The following is a 23,896-nucleotide window of genomic DNA, read 5'->3' on the forward strand; positions in this document are numbered from 1 at the left end:
TGGGATCAAACAGCAAGGTTTTAATGAAAGTGCAAGTAAAATATTCAGCATTGCCATTTCAGTTGGGAGGAATGAGCACACAATTACTTGATATTTAAGTGTGTGTCCCTGATTTTAACAATGAAAGCAATCTTTCATGAAAAATGGTAAAATACCCACCCTTATGAAAAAGCAGGTCACACAAGTGTACTTCAAGTTTACTAAAGCAGGAAAATGAACGAGGAAACACTTAACCAATAATAAAATGCAAGTACTTCATCACTTTTAAGTACACTGAAAAGAAAGGCAAGTATATTTTAAGTGCACTGAAGTTGGCCAATTTAAGACAAAGTGCAGAAATTTAATCACTGAGTAAAATGTACTGTCTTTTCATAGGGGTGCTAAAAAACTGTATACTGTAATTGCTTCACAATATTCATATTTTGTGTAGGTTTCTTGTTGGCTATTTTTTCCCCTTCACTGAACATTTACTGAATTTGAATGAGTACTTAAAAGTACTCATTTAAGAATACTTCAGACACCACTGTTGTAGAACCGATCTCACACCTCTAGATGTGTCATTATCTTTGTCACCTCAACATATGCATTTTTTCTGTTGCAAAGGTCAGCTTTCAACTACAGTAAACAAACTCAGGACAAATTATTACACAAAGATTAATTACAACGGCACAAATATCAAGTGTTCCATCACCAGTAAACACTGGAGAAACGCTAGTAATGTCTGAAATTCCTGTCAACTCAGATGCTTGTACTGTCATCTTTCTCAATGCGCTACAGTAAAAGCGGCTTATTGATAAAGGATGGTCATAAGAGCATCTCCAGTGTCAGTATTGTCAATATTTTGATCCGATTACTTGGATTTCTGCTGAAAACTAAGCCTCGCAATAAAAATCAATCATCGATCAATGAAACCTATTAGACAATCACAGAATTGTGGGCATAAGGATTCAAGAATATAAATTACAATCTTTCATTGTGAGTACTTGAGAAGCTGACAACTTGATTTGTGCTCCTTTCCTTGAGAGAGCACTTTACAAAAAGGGATACAGGTAAGAGACAAAGGCAACCCTACAAAGGAGTAGGCCTCTTTTGAGGGAGAGGTGGGACTTACATAGGTTAATGGCTTGAATATCTTTTTTTTTTTTTTTTTTTAAACTTCCATTTAGTTCTGTTTCCATGACCCTCTGACACAGAGGGTTTCATTTAAATTAATTTCTGCTCTGCAAATTTACAGAAAGTACACAACTAATTTGTATGATCCTCTTAAAACTTCAAGGTTGTACTAGAAAGAACCTAATTTACTCTTCCCAGGCCAGTCCAAACTGGTTAGAGCTACTGATCAGACATGGTCAGCTCTTGACTTCCTCTAATGCGTCTTGATGAAAAAGGAAGTGCGGTCTTCGTTCTTTGGCTTCACTTCCTTTGAAACAAACAACAAACTGAGGCATCTGAGAGGCATCAAGATCCTGAGGACCACAGGGGTGGAATTTCAGTGGAAGCACATGCAGCCACTGCTGGAACAGCAGCCATCATGGCTAGCTGTTACCTTCAAACATGGACAGTACTGCTTCATGTCACTTTCACACAGAGTTGTCTGCACAAGTAGTATGTGCTGTGTTGCCACTTTGTGCATTCTCTGTGTTCTGGACTGTCATACATCCCCTCCTTACTCCCAAAAATGCAGGGTAGTGGCAGTTTCTGGAATCTCTCCACAGTGCAGAAACTAAATGTGGCGACTGCTCCTGTTGCCACTGCTGCGCCATTGCTTTTAGAGCATGGCGTTACTCCGTGTGTCCAGTATTATCATCTCAGAGGAGCAGCGCCACATGTTACCCCATTAGTGCTGTAGCAGGTTTTGCATTGCTGAATGCATTTATAGCTGCACCAGGCCTTAAATAATTAGATTTGCAATGACATGAAGGCTAGATGGGGATTCTTTAAGTCAGCAAGGAAGATACCAGACAAGGGTGCAAAGTGGACAGTTCCCCAGTGGCCCTCTCTGTAGAGCCACCTTACAGAATCCGTGCAAACACCGATTAATAGACCCAGGTGATAAAAATCCCAGCATGCCCTGATTACGCAGCCATTAAACAGGGGGAGGAGAGTGGGATCTTCCAGGCTGTGATGTCCGTGTTGGAGGAAGCGGAGCTCGCCTAAGCAGGTGAGACAGAAAGTGTGACATGTTCTCTCCTGAACCAGTAAACAGCAAGAGTTGATATTAAAATACAATATCAATGCAAATGATCTGGCATAAGTGGATGCAAAATTTGAAACTGGTTTCTATAGACCAACCTGGCTGGGATCACAGCGACATGTGGACCATAGCCGGAAACTGAAGATGAAGTGGCTGGATGATGAAGGGGGGCAGTTGAGGTGGGACGTGCTGAGGTAACTCCGCAAGCAGGCCGCATTTGAGCTTCAGGAATTAAGGGTTTCTTAGGAGGAAGAGGTTTTGTAGGCCCATGGGTCTGAAACAGGCAAATGTAAGAGGTCGGTAACAGAACTGGCGGAAATTTCGACCCATTCAAGATAAAAATGCTGTTCAAGCACAAGTAACACAGAAGCCAATTTAGGTCTAAAGATTCAATCCCACTCTCAATCCCACTCTTGAATTCCCACCCCCTACTGCCACCTTGGTACCTGGCTGTCTGTGAGGACAGGGTCAGGGGGAAGAGGCTTGTTCGGAGGTGCAGGGCGGTCCACCGCCAGCTGAAACAGCAGACGATCGACAGAAACATAACACTGGATAAGACTAACCAGGCATCTCCAGCCACAGTGGCTCCTCCTCCACAGAGAATGAGAGCTAGAACAGCACCTCCACACCCCACAATGCGCAAAGAGCCAGCCTTAGCGATGCAGTCTTAACAGCTGGGGATCACTTGATGCCAAGCGCAGACATTCTCAAAGTCTCCGTTTTCAGTGGTTTGGTTTATGGCACAGAACACGGGATGATTATAGGAGATTTCCGAATAGAGTAGGTTAAGGGTAAGTTTATTATGTTTAAGCAAACCAATTCATCCCTATTAATTAAAAATTTCAACAGTGATCCCAATGGTGATCCCCTAGTTTAGTCACGAGTCCTTAGTCAAGTAACAATGGCAAATACCGAATGTTATGGAGATCAACTAATGCTGTCAGTCTGTTGTGCAATCCTTTATGGCCAGACTAATAGATTTTAAATAGCTATTTCAGTAAAATTAAGGCATACTGCAGAACTCTAACTGATGCACCTTTTACTGATGGTTACATTGGATAGTAGTATCATGCCTGCCACCTGGTCAGCTCCTCACACATTGTGAGACTGCTAAAACAACAAAACACAACACCACCAAACCCAACACGTGAAAATCAGATGCTTAATCTAATCCCACGCCATGCACGAAAAAATATCTACGTGATTTGAATACTAGTCACACATACGCTACAATCATTGTGCATTTCAGGATCAATAATTCATTTCACTTAATGGGAAGAAAAATTCATGCATAGTAAAAATGGGACTCTGGTCTTAGATGATCAATTTTGTTCATAAATGATTTCAAAAGAAACTCGGAAATGCACAAACGATATCTACTTTACAACCCTACTTATTTCAAGCAGATCTGCTCTGCCTGTACCTTGCTGACTTTTGGAATAGGGTCAGGGGGCAGAGGCTTGTTCGGAGGGGGCGGCCGTTCCCCTGCCGACTGGAAGAGCAGAGAGAACAGGAGGAAATAGAGAATGGGGTGAGTCCACACTGCCTTGCTTCCAGCCATTCCCAACTTAGTGTTAAAGACACACCTCGTCTACAAAGCCAGATGAACGTCAACCAATGATCCACCAATACCGAGAGTTCCTATCAAACACGGAATGCTGTGTTTTGTGAGACATAATAGGGTTACTGGTTCATGAATGTGTACAATCAAGAATGTACACGGCGGCACAGTGGCACAGCGAGTAGCGCAGCTGTTTCACAGCGCCTGGGTAGTGCGAGAGGACGTGGGTTCAATCACCGCTCAGCCTGTGTGGAGTTTGCACGTTCTCCCCGTGTCTGCGTGGGTTTTCTCCAAGTGCTCAGGTTTCCTCCCACAGTCCAAAGACATGCTGTTCAGGTTCCCCCATAGTGTGTGTGACTCAGAGAGAGAGAGTGTGTTCCACTGATTTATGGATGAGTGACCCAATGTAAGTAGTGTATCTAGCAGTGTAAGTCACCTTGATGAATAAGGTGTGTGGGCTAGTAACACTACATAGTATCCATAGTAAGTCCTTTTGGAGAAAAGCATCTGCCAAGTAAATAAATGTAAATGTAAGAATGTCAGATTAAAACTTAGAATTGGCTGACGCACAGTCCACAAACCATTCTGAAATATAAACTAACACAAAATACTGATTTATCATACATTCTCTTGCATATACAAATAATTGTTGAAACACACATACAAATAAGTATTAGCATTTCACTCACACAAAATTTTTCTATACCACAATCATGGGCTTTGCAGAGATATTGCAGTATTTGATGGATGTGGCCACAGAAAATAATGTCTTAATGATACAAAGTCCTTGTTTTGCAAAGAAAAGTCATTCTGAATATTACAAAACATATACCTTATTTAACCACTGTACAGCACCCCACCATGTGGCTCATGAGTCTGAGTTAGATCAGCAGCAGTACCCCAGCAATACCATGCTGTCAGAGGATGCCATGTAAAGTGACAGTAAAAGCATGGCCAAACAATGGAGACTGGCAATAAGGAAAAACAAAATGCTACGCTTCTAGGAATACACCATCTGTCATCCATTGTTAGAAATAATATACGCAACAAAAAAAAAAAAAAAAAACAAACACACTCTTGCACCCCCTCGGGGCAGCATAGGAATTACCTGTGTGTGTTTTATCACTGGATCAGGTGGGAGGGGCTTATTAGGAGGGGGAGGCTTGTCATGAACCTGTTCAGAAATAAAGAGAAAGAGCAAGGAAGAGTGACAGCCCATGTCAACCATGCATAAGCATACACACATTACCTAAGAGTTAGGCAGAAAACAGGTTATTAAAAAATGAGAAATGATTAGAAGGATGTGGCAGATTGGAGAATGGTTATGGTTAACATTAGTTCAGTTAAACAATTTTGCAAGCAGCCATTTGCATTGAGTCTCTCAGGTATATTCTTTGCATGTGTACAACTGTGCACAACTTGGCCACACCACTGAAAGCAGTCCAGTGCTCAGCACAGGAAGTGATAATTTTTTTATACTGCAGTTAATTAGTACTGCGGCATACGAAAGCTTGCATCATGCAATGGTTAAACACAGCCAGACAGGTTCAACTAAGGAATCCGTACTAGTAGCCAAAGGACAATCGGGAACATATTCAGTCTTCCTTGCACAATTAGTCCTTATGATACAGGAACTTGCACTTACGAGCACGTGTAATTTATACCCTAACATTTGCATAACAAGCTATAAAGTCACACTTAGGAGGAGAAACACCTTATGAGAACAGAAATTTCAATTAAAAATACAAGTGGCCCCACGTGTGGCAAGGATTCTCTTGTGCATTTCCGTTATCTTGTAGTTGTGTGCACTCACAAGTATCTCTCGAAAATTTTGTCACTTAACATATTTTAAAACCATGATTCTTCATAAGAATGAGCCCTAAAGCAGAAACCTTTTTAAAAGAGTGCTACAAGGTGTTCGAAAGGCTAAAAATACAAAGGAACGTCATACCTATGAGGTTAAAACTTGAAGTGATAAACTGTGCAGAATTTTCTTGAAAAGCAATACTATTAAAATTACTTTCTTTGTGTAATTTAATTTACTATTCATTTATTGCAAAATAAATTTTACAAGAGAAGTTACAAGCGTTAAGTGATTTCATTAATTACGACAACTAACCTTATCAGGTAGCTTTCTAAAATTCTGGACTTTTAAACTTCATGTTAAACAAACAAAAAAGATTAATAAATAAAGGCTAATTTAAAAATAATCTGTATGATACAAATAAAAAGCATGAGATGTAGATATTCTGGGCCTAGTTTTCAATTAGATTTTCTAAGCATTTGAAAGGTGAGATCTTTTGTAGCTTAGGAACACATAATTTTTCCAATTTAAATTGTAATTAAGAGTTTGCTTTATAAGAATTCGACTTGAGAAGATTTTCAGGAATGAATTACGTTTGTTATGTGAGGGAAGGCTATACTTGCACATCTGAAAAAACAAAACTGCAACATTACTGATAAAAATGTCATGCACCTCAGTGACCTTGTGATGATGGTTAATGCAAAATAAATGAGATTCTTTCTTACACCAAGTTCTCTGACAGATTATGGAGAAAAAGACTCATCATAAAGACCCAACAGGAGAATCTCATTTCATAGAAAAAAGAAAACAAATCATTTTGTCAACATATTAGAGAATGTTCACGTCATGATGGCAGATGTCACTCCTGCTATTTCTTGGTACAAATTGAAAACAGGGGCAGCTACTTTTTATCCCACAGCCACATAATTACACATAGAGTCAAGCCAAAGTGAGGAGAAAAACACTTCTCTTCTCAGCTAATTTCTGCTGTGCTATAAATCCTACAATTCTTTTATGTGGAGAGAAGGAGATTGTCAATCATATTTTGCCACAAGTTAATGTTTTCCCTCTTTCACACTGACACAGCACTCCAAGAAGAGCTGTATTGTCATTTTTTCCTGACACTAGAAAGTACAGGCCAAATGAATATATGAATTGTGTCAATGACAGCACCCTGTGGTATGTTTAAAAAGGAGAAAATGTTTGACTCAAGTAAACCATGTTGGTCTAATTATCCAGTGAGCACAAGAATTTATGAAAGCACTCAGTACTCATCCACAACGCTTGCAATGTTAGAGTCTCTTATTATTGTTTGGGGACAAACGGTACCTTGTTGGATGCCGGAGTCAGCGGGATATCCACTTGTTTGGGCCAGTGGTAGCGCAGGGGCTGAACCTGCTCGCCATTCCTCGTGTCAGTTCGATCAGTGGCAGGGGTCCTGGGGAGCAACAATTGTACCCATGATGAGTGCCAAAACCCTGGCCCAAAGTCAATGGTACACAAACGAATGAGTGCAACATAAAGGAGACCAACAAGAGACACTGCCTATAGGACTGGATGGCCACCATGGGTTCAAGACAGTTTGGACCTTTCTAGAATATTGGTCAAGACCTTCAAAGTTACTACTACTGCCTTATTAACAAACCACACCAGAACACAATGTTATCAATGATGTAATCACACTGAGAAATGTGCTAATGGAAATCTAATGACAGGCTTTCTTGCTTTCCTGTGGAACCACAACACAGTGAATATGCACAACTTGATCCTTTTAGTTGATTCTCCGTAAGGATTCTCCTTAAATGCAAACCACAAATAATGCATACTGATCACAATGACCACACTGCATCATGGGTAGGACAAAACATTCCACTGCATTAATTTATATTAAGCAACACTTAAATATCCTGAGAGTTACCAATAAGTGAGCACGATACACTGCAGCAACCCAATGTACTTTGTATAACATGTTTCCTGAGCACATTAGACTAACTGACCAGTCATGCCAATGCGCTGTGGAAGAGTGTCCTTATCCCTGCTCTGCTGGTTAAGTCAGGTGTACATTATGAGAAGCAAGGGCACTTACCGGCTCTGCTGGCGACCTGGGCTTTTGAAGAAAGAACTACTGCCAAGGCATAACAGCCAACGGCGGCAGTATTGGAGACGGAGGGCCATGAAGAGCAGCATCACAGGCAGAACGAAGAGGAAGATGACCAGCAGGGCCACGCGGGTTGGGTCAGACACTGGGAGGGTTTGAGAGTATGCAGTTACAGAAGTTGTGTGTGTAGTTAACAAAACCCCAGACATCTCTAATCTCAGTGGCTGCTTGTTACCTCTGGGCTCCTGGGCCGGCCCGCTGTCCACACTGCCTCCGTGACCTGCATATTTGCATTCTGGGGGCGCCCAGCCCACTTCACAGTGGCAGTTCTTGTTGCTGTTGCACACCTAGGTCATGGAAAGCACAGCACCGTTGAAAATGACAGCATGTGTACTGTCACCGACCACACTGTTCCAGCATGCGTGACTCCCTTACCCCATGGCTGCTGCACTTTCTGTTGCAGTCCTCCACCCCCAGGACAGACACATCCCTGCACCGCTGAGCCATGCACACCTGAAACATAATCCCAAGCAGGGTAAAGCATGATAGTGTCAAATTCATGTACTCTGACAATCAAACAAGCAGTGAAAAGGTCATATGATAACACTGCTGCACTCTTTTTAGAGATGTTACAGAAGCAGCTTTGCTTACCTTGCCAGGCCCACAAGGTGTCCCTTCTGCAACCATGGCAGGGTCTGACACATCGTCACTCAGGTTGAAACTGGTCCCATGGCAGACAGTGGCTGTTTGGCTCAAGCGAACCGTGGTAGTCAGGATCTCAGCGTTGGAGCCTAGCAAAGGCCGGCTGTTACCCCCCAGGCACTGGATCTTTCCACAATACACATCACTGTGAGTGGAAATTATCAGAGAAGCTTTAAGCAGAGTGAGACATCAGTGTGATTTATTTAATATCATCAGTGGCTAAAATGCTGTAGCGTTGGCAAAATAATAATCAGAAACAACAGTAACAGAAAACTGCACTGTATTGAATATGGGAACTGGAGGTTTGAAACAAGTTTATTTGCCCATCAGAGACTTACGAAGCCGGACAGGGGATGAAGGTGCCGTTGGGCAGTTGGCCACAGTTTCCAAATTTGTTGCCTTGTTTGTTGACAGAGGAGAAACAGACTTCAGGAGCTTGGGTAGAGTCTGATGGAAGACGGAAACAATGGCCACTAAACACTACCGTTCATCACGGACAGTAATTGGCTAAGACTTGCTCAAGACTCACAACGTCTTATCAGAGAGACAAGATAAGACAGACTAAGCAACATTTAGCCACTCACTGGATCCCCACAGGGTCTGGCACTGCGAGTCAAGGCTGGCACAGATGCCACCAAAGCAATAAGATGTACCATCCTTGCAAGGCTCTCCACTCTGCAGAAAAACATTGGGAGGGCAGTAGGGGGAGGTGCCAGTGCAGTACTCTGGAAGGTCACACTCCCCTAGGGCCTCCCGGCACATCCAGCCTGCTCCACGCAGCTGCAAAGAAAGAAATACACACCAAGATCCAACTGACTGAGCAAAAGAACAAAAAAGGGAGCTCAAGGAAGTAAGACTGTGGAAAAATGGAACGGAAAGAAAAAATGTGGTTACAGCAAGCATAGGCTAACAGCTAAAGAAAGAGTGACATACCTTACAGTTCTCACAGCAGATGCCATCAGAGGAACACTGCGCCCCAGGAACCAGTTTACAGGTAGAATAGTTGCAGCAAGGATCATTACACTCCTGCAGAACAAACACAAAGAGCACACAGCAACTAAGTACCAAACCAAGAGGTAACACTCCAGAGCTCTCCTTTATAGCCCAAAAGAGTACATACATCTGCCAGGCCACAGTCGCATTCCTCTCCCTTCTCCACATAGAGGTTTCCGCAGCGTGGCCCCCCGAGGAGCTTCTCAGGTTGGGGCACATTGAAAAGACACATGCCAGCCCCATGGAGCAGACTGACTGACAAGTCCTGAGCGCTGCAGCTGCTGAAAAGCTGGCCTGGCATAAACCTTAGGTCACGTGAGAGAGATGGATTAGCGGAGGAGCCTATGAAAACTATGATGCACAGCTCACATTAAAACCTACAAGAATATGGTGGTTCTCCTGTTATCAAGATTGAAACCATTAAATCTCACCATCTAACACACTGTGCTCACCCTTAATATGCCCATCCCCACACACACATCTTCTGAACCGCTCGTCCCATACGGGGTCGCGGGGAGCCGGAGCCTACCCGGCAACTCAGGGCGTAAGGGACACACCCAGGACGGGACGCCAGTCCGTCGCAAGGCACCCCAAGCGGGACTCGAACCCCAGACCCACTGGAGAGCAGGACCCGGTCCAACCCACTGCGCCCCCCCATCCCCACACCTTTCCTTTATTCTTCCATAATGCTCTGCAGTGCTGCTGCTCTCTAGTATACCAGCTCACCCAGTGGATGGCTTCATGATGCAGCCACCCAGTCTTGGCTCATTCTGACACTGACAGTTGCGCTCCTCTGTGTCATGGTTCATGCCCAAGTTGTGCCCAAGTTCATGAGCCACAGTGGATGCCACACCCAGCACGCTCACCAGATGGTCCTAAGGTTGCACAATAATAGAACAGTGAAGCATACTATCATCAGCAGGTGGAAGCCCTACACTGATGCATGATAGTGAGGAACACCACTGAGCCACTCACCACATTGACACCACCAGAACGGTCCTTGGAACACATGGAGGACTGGGATGCCATTCCCACTGTAGTGCCATCAAAAGAGCCTCCCCTGGAAAGAAAAAGAAAAAAAAAAAAAAAAAGTAACTAAATGCAAGCAAAAAAGAACTAAAATTGATAACAAATGACAAATTTGTTACTTTATCCATTTCTTTCAAACATCTTCACTTTTAATTTTTCTCTGCCCTCCTGGAATGTACTACAAACCTTTGGTATTAACTCTTCATTGTCATTACAGTCCACTGGCCTCAGAGGCTACACTCACATGATGAGCTGGGCATTATCATGGCGCAAACGGGGTAGCAACTCGCGGGTCCGCCACTCCAGGAAGCGGTTCAGTGTGTCAGTAGGATTCTTGTCAACTTGGATCTTGTCTTTGTCATTCCAGATCTCCAGACCCACCAGAGCTACACGCACATTAAGTGGTCTATAAAACTGCATCACAGCAATAGGAAAGAGAAGGAACCACTTCAATCATATTCTAATGTAATAGCTCATGTACTTCTCACAATCACAAAAAACATGGGCCAATAGGCTTACTTCTACACTGTATTTAAATCAATTCAGGTAATTTCTGGCTTGAAAACTCGAAACCTAAGAGCAGTTTCCTTAAAATAAAATGAGGATTGAGAGCTCATCTTTATTATAGATCACAACAGTATACAGAAACAGTTTAGAACAATGTAGAATAAGCCCATACAGAAACATGACTGAAATCAAAGACAGTAAACTGCACAGTTGGTAAAATGTCTCACCCAATCAACTTGGTTGGCCACGTCCATCATGCGATAGATTACAGTCCTGTTGTTCTGATAAGTCAGATACTGAAGGAACAAATACGTATTTTCATGGCATCATACTCTGATCCTAAGCAGTTATATTGAAATGTTTCTACGAGGAAGGGAACATGAAATGCTGATGTGTATCACTAGGGGGTGTTACAATCAGTGGCTAACATTTCTCTTAGCAATCTTGGTCTTTATAGCCTGTGAAGTACATTCCTATGCTATTAAACCCACTTGGATGAAGACATGTAAAATACTATGGCCACTGTTACACCACTGTCTTACCTCCTTGTGATCGACTACCAGCACCAATTCAATGTACTTGGTCTCTAACAGAATATCCCTCTTGCTCTGTGCAAACAAAGGAAATGAGGAATTCTCAGGTAAGGGACACAATGAATTCAGTCTTTTCACTCCTCTTTTGCCAGCCTTGCCAGACTCTCACCCTGTGCATTGAGGTCGGTGAGTACAAAGGAGGTACCACTTCAGAAGAAACACCACAATCTCCAGCCTGAGTGTCCAGCTGGTAGGTGGGGTACAAGAGGTGCACATCATCCTCCTCCTTCACTGTGTTCTCTTCCTTTTCCTGCTTGTCCTCCTTAGGCTGAAGCTCAAAGCTCCATGTGGAGTTGAACACAATCACACCTCTGAAGCAGAAAGGATCACATACCTTAGCTACTACACATTTTCTTGTTTTCTAACTTCTTCATTGTGATACTTAATCTTGACATCATCACTGACCTGTGCAGTACCAGCTATACCAAATATTTCTCTTGTAGCATTACCTTTCTAATTCAACGACTAAGGAATCATTAGAAAGCTGCAGCAGAAGCAGTGTGTGGGTGAGCATGTATGCGGGGAACACACTATTAAAAGCTATGTGACTTGAGGACCATAGAAAGAACTGTAGGCCCAGTATTACCAATCTAATGTGGAACATGACTTAAATAATCAGCTTCACCACATCATGAAGGTGTAGAAAGAGAGAGAAATTTACTATACTGACATAATAAGTTTCAATTGAGGAGATAAACCCACAACAGCAAAGCAACAAGGAGACTGTAGAAAAAACACCCAGAAAGCCTCGAAATGTAAGCACTGCTCATGTACTCTGCCTGTAACATTCTACATGGCAGCAACTCAGAAGGTAATGAAGTGTAGAAAGGTAGGGTCCCATGTAGCTTAAGAAAACACATCCTCTTCTTACTCTTAAGCTGAACATCAGAACATGCAAAAAACTGACAGCTGGCAATGGAGATCTGAACCTAACACCAACTCATATTGACACCACCACATCCTGCTCAGACTTGAAAACAATAAGGGATACAAACCCAGTTTTTTCTACTGACTTATGGGGACAGAATGTCTCCTTCTAGATAATACTCACCGCAACCCAGTGCAGGTGCTGAGAGCCACTCTGGAGTCAGGGAAGCCCCTCACGAAACCCTGGTAATAGCAGTGCACCTTTGCGGATTGACGGGGTGGAGTGGGTAGAAGTGGAGAGAGCACTCAGCGCACCAGTGTCATACAAAACATGTACAGCACACAGCCTCAGACAACTGTGATAACAGCTGGGATCGTCCATTTCTCAATACCCAAGAGAATGACAACAGATGTTTAAAACGATGCTTCACTACTGGCAACAATATTATCAACAGTTATCTTTACTCAGTCACTTCTCGAACTTCGGCTATGTTTTAAAACTAAATCAAAGTGTGGAAATCAGAAACAACGGAAAATTATGTAAAAGCAGTCCACTGTACAGCTATAAAACTAAAACTTACTGCCATCCTACTGAAGAGCTGCTGTGTTTAAAGCTAGTTGTACATACTCACCACTGAGTTGTCATCTGCAGAAACCCTCACACCATTTGGGAGGTAGTAGAAGACACTGGGGGACTTGGGCAGCAGATCGCTGTCAAGAACACAAATTAAAAGGTATGTATGTAATGTGTGCAGACTGCAATGGACTGCGCTCCATCTAATAGATCATCTGTTATGGAGTGTTCAGTTAAAAGAACTTCTGTATTTACCTCTTCTCTTTTGATGTGAAAGAAGTTTCTTGACCTAACAGATATCAGAGTGTTCTGTATACATGCAAAGATTAACATTCAGCATGTCTAAAAATGGCCATCATTAAGGATCTTTCCAAATATTACATGTAGGACAGTAGCTTTCCTTACCGATTTTTTTCCAGGTCCAGCAGATACGTATGGCCTCGAATATGCAGTTCACAATGTAACTTATCTGGGTGGCCATTCTGTGGGTGGACACAAGATCTGAAGCTGAAAACATGGAATAGGTAATGTATTTCAACAAAACTTGGGCCACAACTTCCTGTTTCCTGTTAATAATTACCTTAGTGACTACTGATGGATATTCCAGACAGCTAAAGATACACCAAAATAAACCAGGATTTCCAAAATTAAGAAAGCTCTTTGCTAAGACTGCATATCCCCATTTGCAGTACAGCTCTCTTTATTGGATTAATCACAAAGTCTATGTAAACAATCCACGGGACTTTTCATACTGATGAGTATTTGTTTTTTCTTGCCATGACACTGGCTTCATCTGCATTGGAATATGTGTAAATCTGTTTTTATGAAGCCATTCTACGTATAACATCGAATACAATCAGCCATGTCATCCAATTTGCTTAGAAGTTCTCCAGTCGGAAACTTCTAAATGCACGCTGTAAACTCATTCCTTGAGGGCAAGCCATAATCACATTACTAGAAAAGGAAACTAAATCGCCTAAATAAGCCTAATAGGCAGCGTACTGAAAGACACCCTGGAGGACGGAGACAAACTTCCCTTGCCTTGTTCGTCACTTCATTGTGTGTCTAAATCACAACCTATCCCTTGCTCTACTCTGATTGGGTGGCAATGGCAGATCATTCTTCTTCCTGTGTTTGGATAGAGCTAGATATGGGTGGTGTATGGCAGGAAAAGGGCAGGGGTGGCTTCCCCCTCAGCCCTGACCCAGCCCTCTTCTCAACACCTCTTCCTGCCATTCTGCACTGATCCACTTTTGAAGGCTGTGTTAGCAAGATGCCCCACCTTCCTGTTGTGGCACCAATGCCCCTTCCTTGCTTTCTCTTGTCTGTTACAGTGGGAGTGTCGTCCCAACACCCCGTAACACCTTCCCCTACTCAGCAAATAATTTTCTGCCCCACCGCAGGACAAATGGTGCAGACGTAGTCCAAATAACATTAGTCTCTTCACTGGGACAAGTCACTTTCCGCAAAAGGTAACACTTAGGCAAAAAGGCAGAAAACTTTGTTAGCCAACATCAGAATAAAAAGTTCCAGAGTGGTACTGATTATTCAAAATGTTAAAACACTGGAGAATAGTCTGAATAAATTAAATAATAATATTCCCCAAACACTCTCTTTGAACAGCTTTTACATGGTCATATAAATACAGCATCACATTCGCTATTAGTCCAGCAACATGTATTTCCACAGCAACACACTGTATAGCACAAAATAAACAAGAGGACACCTCTGTTAATTAATACTCCTCCATGTCTCACAAAACAAAGATAAGCACAAGAATCTGGACACAGATTCATTATCTTGAGTCCAACTTAAAATCAGACCAATTTGTTACTCTCAAGATGTTCTCAAAAGTAAACAAAGAGCTAGAAGAAAAACACTGAAAGGCTTGTACAACTGTACTTCATTTTACACACAGGGAGACAGAAATAGGCACTCATGCATTAAGGGGGACTTTCTTTTTGTACCCTTTAACCTGCATTCAGCCTTTTTTGCAAAAAGAAGTGGGATAAGAGTAAAACTCCACCACTGCACTTTGATTCATGGCATCATTCTGGGATGCTTCAGAAAAAAGTGTACAGACATCAGATGGCATTTCTTACTTGCACTCAAATAAAAGCACTGATGTTACACAAATAAAAACTGGAGCTTAAAAACATTTGAGGTAAGTTGTAATGTGTTGTTGCTTATGTTAACTGAGAAAAAACATTATTTACAGCTAAAATTAAACTAAAATAGTTTCCCAAATGGTACTACTCACAACATTTTTCACTTTCAGTAACAGACTTATCGGACAATATCCACTGCTAAATTGGGCTTTTTGTTCATTTTTGCGATACAATTATTTAAGCGGTAATTACCTTTTACATGCACAAGTACACTGACACTTTGAATATGTCACAATTGCACAGGGCACACATTCAGCAACTTCAGATCTCCCTTACAAAACATAGCAAATGCAGACTAAATTTAGAGTTGCAACAGGAATCACGAGTACTTGGAAATGTGCATTTTCAGCAGCTCACTGCAGTTCAGCTCCTTGTAGTTCATTTCCAAATCTGAGAGCATCATCGAAGGAGTCAAGGACATTTTAAAGCTGTTTATGAGGACACCTTCATTTTCAATCAAAAAAAACGTGCCAAATACAGCATCACTGAATTCCACATCAAGTACAGCTTTTTAAAATGATTACAGGACTTCTTCCCCAAGGAGGGACAAATCATCAGCTCTGGGCTTGTTATTGATTTTGAGTGGGTGGGACCGCACTGGAACACAGCCTGGGCAAGTGGCCAATGAAACTCCAAGAAATGAAACCGTTGGGTGGAGGCGCAGCCGTGGGATTGTGAAAAACAAGCCTAAACAGTTTGGTCAGCATGTGCCTGCAGAAATGAGCGAGACAGCGTGCTTTGGGCTGCTCAATGCCTGCAGGTCACGGGAGGGGGAATTCTGGAACGATAGACGAATGTGGCATTTGCGCAGGATCACACCCAATGTACTGGCACTGAGCCTGGTAACACCCACCATCCCACTCTTTATTGTTCAAAGACTTGCCCTCTCCTTTCCTCTCCTACAGCTCCTCCTATACTTCCCTTCCATTCATGAGCTGCACTCAAGAAGCAATATTAGAAGCAATAAAGCTTCACTCACTCTGTAAGTGAACTGGACTCTCCCCCTCCAACTGCCATTGCTTCCCCTTACCGTGGCCCTCCCTCCCCCTTACCCTACCCCTCCCCATCTTTGTGAGGTAATGTCCCAGGATGTGAGAGCGAGGTTGCCAGCAGGATGAGCTCAACGCCAGATGAATGCTGGGTGGGGTCCATTCAGAGAGGCCTGTACTGAGGAGGAGGCGGAGAAAGCAGAGTTGAGAGAGGAGGAGAAAGAGCACAAGGGGAAGGATACGGGGAGTTGCTATTCCTTCCACCTCCGTTCAGCAGAAGTCCTACCCTTTTTACACAGAGATGCATGGGGGGGAAGGAGACCCTTTATTTTCTTTTTCAACCGGTCCTTGTTCTACTTTTCTGAGCATAGCCTGAATACAAACAGACCTTACAAATCCACGGTGAACTGCAGTGGAGTATAACCCCCATGCCTTCAGAATGATGTCTGCCTCACTCCACCCTTGTGCAATGGGTTGAATGAGTCGACATCCCCTAAAAGACTCTCCTGTAGGACAACTCCACCGTGAGAAAAACGCTCCCATTTGATTACATAACAACTGAGTTTCTTAATATTTGCAAAAAACGAAAAAGAATACAGAACATGCAATTAGTTTTCAACCCACATTAAGAATAAGTGCAGATCCACAAATAAGCGTATTTATTAATTTATATGAAGTTACTTGATATACTGTGCATAAATTAAGTTACATTAAATAGTTTGGAAATACTGATCTAACTAAGAGTTAAAAAAAAACATTCTCCCAGAATACTGCTTTCAAATCAAAGAGGCCACCAAACAGCAATTTTTATAGGCAATTTAAGAACAGGATTTCAGAACGCAGCATTTAAATCTAAGAACTGATTTTTTCGCAAAAAAACTAATATAAACATCTATTCAGACCCCTACGTGTCTAACATTAAGACATTTATCACTAATTAAGCCCATGTAATAAAACTGTTCTATAACTTTTTAAAATTAGGTTCTACAACATTACATTTTGTGTTGACACTTTAGTTTACAATTTACTCAGTTTTACAGAACTGGTTTGTCAAATCACATAACACAACAACATACTTAGTGGGAAAAGAGAGCATTTTAAAAATCTATGTAACGCTTTTCTCCAAAGTGACTTACACTGTTAAGCTGCCAACAGCTATTTATCCATTTATACAGCTAGGTTAATTAACTGGAGCAATTTTAGGGTAAATACCTTACTCAAGGGTACAACAACAGCAGGTGAGATTCAAACCAGAAACCACAGGATCTAAAGACACCTGCTCTAACCCCTACGTTATCACTACACTATGCTTAAACCTAAAAGGACTCTATGCATTCACTGTGTAGCTCCGTAGGCCGATGATACCTATGAGGAAGTGGTCTTATAACACCACCCAACCACCCACACACACCCTCATACGCTGATAAACCTCAAGCAGGTTATACCAGGGTTTGTACAAGCAGGAGGCCAGCCTACTCAATCCTATGGTGGGTCACACAAGGTAGAAGTCCAGTAATTCCCCTATACATACCCCATACTGTTCCCATGTGCACTGTTGCCTGTGGAAGGTGGTGGCTAGCCTTCTTGCTGACAATACTCAGGGATCAGACCCGAGATTAGCAGTAATTATAACTTCCTTAATCCAGATCAGAATGAAATTCCCCGGAGTGCCTCACACTCCAGAGCTGTGTGTCCATGTGTGGCTCAAGGCAAGCATGCACTCAGACAATGGCCTACAATCTCAGAACTATGGCTACTGAGAAAATAGAAAGTATGGAAGCTATTTACAGCCAGAGCTGGCAAGTGAAGGACTGCCCTATTTATAAAGCAAATGTCAAAACCATACGTACAATAAATCTGAAATTGAAAGCACATCAATATATGTGAATTTGAGTGCTTTTACTTGGACCCAGTTAAAGAAACACATGACGTCTCAGTTTTCAAGTGGTTCAAAAGCAAAACGAAAAAGGTTGCAATTGACATGGTGCCATTTTACAGTGAAATTATGTTTTTGTAAGATATGGTTTCACTTAAAAGCAAAGAGGTGGCTCGAGTCAGTTTGATCCTATCAGAAAACAAAAAAGTGTTAGAAAAAACAAACATTTTTGTATATTAGTAGGTGATGAGGGGAGGTTTGGAACATTTAAAATACATTCAAATCATTCCCCACATTTCCTCCTCACTTAAGAACAGTTGTGCTGATAACTGGGCCTGTGTGTACAGTAATCCACTCTGACTAACATGAGAGAAAAGGGTCTGACCGCAAGGATCTACAACCATGTGGTAACACTGAACTACTAAGTCACACGTCTGACATGTCCAAATGGAAAGGAGGGGAATTTGCTGTCTGGTTTCCTTTCTGAACTCATACAAGAGAAAATGAGGAAACTGGCATACTGACATATTTTGTGGGGGCTTCCTGCACAGAAAAGTATGATCTAAGGAGGAGCCATTTCTGGAGGTTGGGGGGGCGTACCCTTCCTGTCCAGCTGACGGCAGATCTGAAGTAATTTCCTGGAGAAGGCCCTTTCTCCCAGTAATGACAAGAAATAAAATCTGAAAATGGTTTGTGCCAGGTGGAAGACGGCTAAGCAGAGAGCTCCAAAAACCTTGCGAGACCTCACCTGTAGTGCCTGTCTGGGGCTTCTCCTTCGCCCGTCTACAACGATGAAGGACCTGATGGTCTCCAACGGTTCCTCTCTCCTGCCCCAGCGCCGGTCTGTACAAAGACACAAAAGGGAATAAAAAGACACTGGTCAGCCACTGGAAATCAAACTATTGCAGACACACCATCTCAGTGGCTTCCCCAAACATGCGATACATACATGTCTTATTTATAATATTTTACATTAAAACATTAAGCACATTAAATATACAACATGGTAATGACACTGTAAAGAACAGCTCTATTTCAGATTTTGGGCATGGCGAGTTAAAAGTTGAAAAAGTTTTTAAGTTTAACATTAACGTCATGCATGCATGGTCAGCCTATTACTAACAGTGTGACCACCTATTTGTTGCCAACAGTCACGTATCACACACCTGAAGAACTCTTGACACATAACATAACGCTCAGATATGACTCATAACACGATAACCAGTAGCACAAAATGACTGCCAATACATGCACACCAGGGGGTGCGGTGGTGCAGTGGGTTGGACCGCAGTCTTGCTCTCCGGTGGGTCTGGGGTTCGAGTCCCGCTTGGGGTGCCTTGCGATGGACTGGCGTCCCGTCCTGGGTGTGTCCCCTCCGCCTTACGCCCTGTGTTCCCGGGTAGGCTCCGGTTCCCCGTGACCCCGTATGGGACAAGCGATTCTGAAAGTGTGTGTGTGTGTGTGTGTGTGTGTGTGTGTGTGTGTGTGTACGTACATGCACACTCCTACAAGTATGATATCAATTTGGACAGGCAAAAAACATGAGAGGTTTTGTTGTAAAACACAGGTGAGCCCATTTCATTCATTGCTTTGAAAACAGAATTAAGGCCAGATTTAATTCTAATTTTAATTCCTTTTTTGTTTTGACTTCTTCAGACATGCTGTTTGACCTGCCTGTCATTCAACTAAAGCGGAGTGCCCTACCTGATTATACCACAAATCGCCTAAAAAGGATATCCCCACTTCCTTTGGATTAAAAAAGTTAAATATAGATTGTCACCTTAGGCAAAGAAAAATATGAGGAAAGTTAACATTTTTATGAATGAATGCTTGCTCAATAACTGAAGGTGAGCAAAAAGAGAAAAATCAGTCAACATCAGTGTCTGCAAGATCAATTTACTGAAGACTAACATAACATTTAGCTGACACTTTTCTCCAAAGCAACTTAAAATTATTAGAGTCATAAGCTTACAATTATTTACCCATTTATACAGCTGGGTAATTTTACTGTAGCGATTTTAGGGCAAGTACCTTGCTCAAGGGTAGTACAGCTGGAGCTGTGGATCGAACCTGCGACCTCTGGATTTCCAAAGGCAGCAACTCTAACCACTACTCTACCAGTTGTCCTCAGAACATAGAACAAATATACTGAAGCACTGGGTTTTGTGCAAATAATTTGGGAAAAAAAAAAAAAGGAGAGAATGCCTTCCCCATTCAACAATGGATCAGTGTGTTAAATGTCATTAAAAGCATTCTTCAGATGCACGGAGAAACGGCCCTTTTCTGATGACCTTTTCCAGTAGTGCCACTGAAGCCACGGCAGTGGGCTGCCAGAGATGTTCATATTTTCCTGTAACTGAAAGAACACAGCAGCCTCCTGCCCTTAAATCGCAAGAATTCTTTCCCCGATTCCAGTGTACTGCTGTCACTTTTTCACCCACAGGCTTTCCTGTGTAGTAAAAACAAGTGCTGGTCTGCTTTGGTCTCTGGATGTGCTATGTTTGGCGCATGCATGACTGCTATTAACTATTATTTCTCTGACATCCCCGCCCATGGTGATTTATGACAAGCGACTTAAAATGTTTGTCAGTTCAGTTCTACAACAGAGTATTGTGTCATCAATTCAGGATAATTGTGCTGATCAAGGGTACTAGAGCAGGAGAGTGATTCAGACCAAGAATACTCAGACTGCAAAGACACAAACATGAACATCGCACAATGTGCTGTACTCTATACACTCGATTTCATAACTGAGTTGATGCTTTCCAGGACACGTGCAGGAGCTGCACAGGTCCGTTATATACACCTCCTCCCTCAGCCCAGTCATTACCTCCTATGGATTCAAATACCACTGCTACACTGATGACACCCAGCTCTTCCTCTCCTTTCCACCTGGAGCACCAGACATTTCTGCACACATTGCTGCTTGCCTGTCAGACATCTCTGCATAGATGTCTGATCACCACCTCCAACTCAACCTTTCCAAAACAGAGATTCTTCACCTCCCAGCTGGCCTGCCTTCCTGTCACGATCCATCAGTCAAACTGGACAACTCCAATTCATTTTGCCTACCTCCTCGGCTAAGAGTCTGCGGGTGACGATTGACTCAAGTCTATCTTTCTCTCAGCACATCGAAGCCACAACCCGGACCTGCAGATACATCCTGCACAATATCCGCAGGATCTGTCCTTACCTCACAACTGACTCTGACCAAGTACTTGCCCAGGTCATGGCAACATCCCGTCTGGACTACTGCAACTCTCTCCTGTGGCCTTCCCGCTACTGCCATCAAACCTCTACAGCTGATACAGAATGTTGCTGCACGAGTTGTGTTTGAGTTGCCAAACTTAGCGTTCCCATGTATCTCCTCTACTCATTTCTCTGCACTGGCTTCCTATAGCTGCCTGAATCAAATTCAAGACCCTGGTTATTGCCTACAAATGCATCAACAGAACTGCTCCTAGCTATTTACAAGACTTGATCAACTGCTACACCCCAACCAGACCGCTTCGCTTATCCACCTCGCCCGCTTGGTGGTCCCGTGCACAAAAGGTAAAGCACAGAGGTTCTCAGTTCTGGCTCCGCTGTGGTGGAATGACCTTCCCCTCTCACTCGGAACTGCTGAAACTCTGTCCACATTCAAGAAAGGTCTGAAAACTCACCTTTTCTGGACTCACTTCACCCTGATCGCTTAACCTCATGTATGGTGTAAATGTTCATGCCCAGATAAACATTTACACAGCTGCAACTCCGGTGTTGTATGTAAAAAAAAAAAAAAAAAAAAAACAACAAAAAAAAAATTGTCAGAAGGTGATCAGGAATAGTCTATTCTGAGTTTTATGCACCTACTTATGCGATGAACATCAGTGGAACGAAACTACTTAAGAATCACATGTCTGCAACTATGTCTTCCTTTCTCCTAATGCAATGCACAAATTGTATTTCTCTGAGACGTATGCCGCTTTGGAGAAAAGCGTCTGCTAAATGAACAAATGCAAATGTATACCAAAGAGCGATATTCCTTAAGACATTCACCAAGGCTCAAACAGCAGGCAGCGTGGGACCCTGAGGTATATAAACAATGATGCACTATGTCTACAATCTGATTGCAGGAGTTATAGATAGTAGGATCACCGAGCACATGGTGGGCTGCGTGGACTGTAAACACCTTACTGTACGCACAGCAGGAGCACGTGGTCAAAGAATCCACTCAGCGGGCTTAGTCCCTGGCCCGTGCACATACCGCCTGCCTGCTGCACGTGTCTAATCCCCTCCATTGAGAAAAGGGGGGAGGCAAAAAAAAAAAAAGAAACAGGGACTGGTGGCCAGTGTGTAACAGCGCAATAACCACACAGTCCATTAGACATCGATTTTTGTCACCACAGTCAAAAGCAGTGGGAAGTGTGTTCACTTGTCTCGCACGTCATTTAATTTGCGTAAAAGTACACTATGAGTCATTCGAAATATGAACACATGATGATTATACAAACAAGGCGTAAGGGAGACGTGTCTCCTCCTGCAGTGTTCAACTTGAAGCAGCAAGCACTGGCACTGTGTTCTAAACACACTCCATGGCATATGTGTGTAACGCCTCACACCACATGGGAGTAGGGTAATAAATATGTTTTCGATACAAATTCTACATTTAACACGCAATGCTGCATTGTAAACAGTGGAAAACACCTGTGTGTGTGGTACACGTCGTCGACAGCCCAGTTCGTTAACCGTTTTACCAGAGAAATTTTACGAAGCAGAAAACTTTGCAGAGACGAGTTCTCCATGATCCTAATTAGCTAATAATGATCCAGCTATCTTACTTTAAGTAAAACACGTTTGTTTCCAGTTCTGGGGAAGAACAGTCGCTTCCCATCGCGAGACGGACCTGTATATGAAAGACGAGGCGACTCCGCAGCGCTGCTCCGCGGACGGGACTCGTCTCTGCCGACCGCGCCGTGTCCGCCCACCTCCGGCAGCACAGCGTCCCCCGGCTCACGCGCTCCCGCGTGCTGCTCGTGCGGAGCTCCGAACGCGCCGTTCGCGGGCAGCGTGGCGGCGTCACAAATCATGACTCCCCGGATGAGCGCCGACATCTCGAGCAGAAGTATCATGGAGAGCCGGCGGGCGCGGGACGTGAGGCGCACGAGGGCAGAGCAACTCGTCCGCATCGCCTACTACTGCGGGACACTGGCTGTTCGCAGCGCGAAAGAAGCGGCTGTCGATCCAGTTCCGACCGTCCAGGTCCACTCGGTCCCGGGCTCTTCTCCCTGTGTTCTCACTTGCCCGCGTATCTTTTTTTTTTCCAGTCTCTTCAGTCAGTGCTGCGGCGGGTCAACTTGTTGGCATAAAAAGTCACATCTCATCTCCGTCTGCAGCGCAGCACAACACACACAAATAAGGCGAAATAAGAGATGTAAAACTTTACAAGAAAAATGGAGCACCGGCGCGATGCTCAGTCGGGAACGTTTGCTGGTGGAGCCCTGGTTGGTGACGGCGTGTCCACCTGCTTCGACGCACTCAGTTCGACGTCAGCAGCCCGCAGTGGCCCGGCCGAGCGCGCGCGCGTTCCTTCCCGCGCTCGCTGGTGGGGTGAACTCTGGCCGTTCGCGTCAATCGTCCTCAGGGTGACGCTGAGCGCCGCGGCGGTGTCTCTGTCTCATTCAGGCTCCCGGCGAGGTCTCTCCGTGTCCGCGCAGTGGGAGCTCTGATCATGTACTGTCTGAACGGACCGCGGCAGGACGCCATTTCCTCCCCCAGTTTAACTCCTTGGTGGCAGAACCCTGGCTGCTTCAGCCCTCTCAGCAGCGTACCGTACCGTAGTGTTCACACTGCTGCCAGAGTCTGCGTGGCTTTACATGAGCCGTAACGCAAGAGGCCACATTTTCTGTACACATCAATGTTTGGTTGCTGAAAGGTGTGCCATGCTCATACGTACTTATATAAT

The 23,896-nt window shown here is 43.5% G+C and overlaps 1 protein-coding gene across 4 annotated transcripts; it reads right to left on the reverse strand.

Annotated features, from left to right (window-relative positions):
- Nucleotides 1-1,153: 1,153 nt before the first annotated feature.
- On the reverse strand, nucleotides 1,154-23,889 carry adam15 (ADAM metallopeptidase domain 15). Of its 4 annotated transcripts, none has more exons than XM_029259894.1 (26): nucleotides 21,618-21,652; nucleotides 18,704-18,798; nucleotides 13,328-13,404; nucleotides 13,178-13,211; nucleotides 12,981-13,059; nucleotides 12,533-12,609; nucleotides 11,591-11,792; nucleotides 11,431-11,496; nucleotides 11,116-11,184; nucleotides 10,626-10,795; nucleotides 10,328-10,412; nucleotides 10,079-10,227; nucleotides 9,480-9,657; nucleotides 9,293-9,385; nucleotides 8,944-9,139; nucleotides 8,698-8,806; nucleotides 8,309-8,504; nucleotides 8,093-8,170; nucleotides 7,893-8,004; nucleotides 7,646-7,802; nucleotides 6,889-6,997; nucleotides 4,864-4,929; nucleotides 3,618-3,686; nucleotides 2,641-2,709; nucleotides 2,293-2,468; nucleotides 1,154-2,153 (listed from the first exon to the last, which is right to left on the reverse strand). In XM_029259894.1, the coding sequence occupies exons 3-26, from the start codon at nucleotides 13,401-13,403 to the stop codon at nucleotides 2,087-2,089; spliced, it is 2,682 nt and encodes an 893-aa protein (XP_029115727.1). In that variant the 5' UTR covers nucleotide 13,404; nucleotides 18,704-18,798; nucleotides 21,618-21,652; the 3' UTR covers nucleotides 1,154-2,086. The 4 variants fall into 4 exon arrangements, with proteins under 4 accessions (XP_029115727.1, XP_029115728.1, XP_029115726.1 ...); XM_029259895.1 differs by having other exon boundaries at nucleotides 13,328-13,429; XM_029259893.1 differs by lacking the exons at nucleotides 13,178-13,211; nucleotides 21,618-21,652 and adding an exon at nucleotides 22,841-23,889 and having other exon boundaries at nucleotides 18,704-18,804.
- Between the last annotated feature and the right edge of the window lie 7 nt (nucleotides 23,890-23,896).

Source organism: Scleropages formosus, chromosome 18 (genome assembly GCF_900964775.1).
Source record: "Scleropages formosus chromosome 18, fSclFor1.1, whole genome shotgun sequence".
NCBI classification, from domain to species: domain Eukaryota; kingdom Metazoa; phylum Chordata; class Actinopteri; order Osteoglossiformes; family Osteoglossidae; genus Scleropages; species Scleropages formosus.

Excerpts from the sequence above, each read along its gene's own strand:
- adam15 (XM_029259893.1), bottom strand. The coding sequence starts at position 23,120 with ATGCGGACGAGTTGCTCTGCCCTCGTGCGCCTCACGTCCCGCGCCCGC. Across the intron at positions 11,497-11,590 it reads CACCGACCTCAATGCACAGG|AGCAAGAGGGATATTCTGTT; the intron begins GTGAGAGTCTGG and ends TTGTTTGCACAG. Across the intron at positions 10,796-11,115 it reads TGGCCAACCAAGTTGATTGG|TTTTATAGACCACTTAATGT; the intron begins GTGAGACATTTT and ends GCTGTGATGCAG.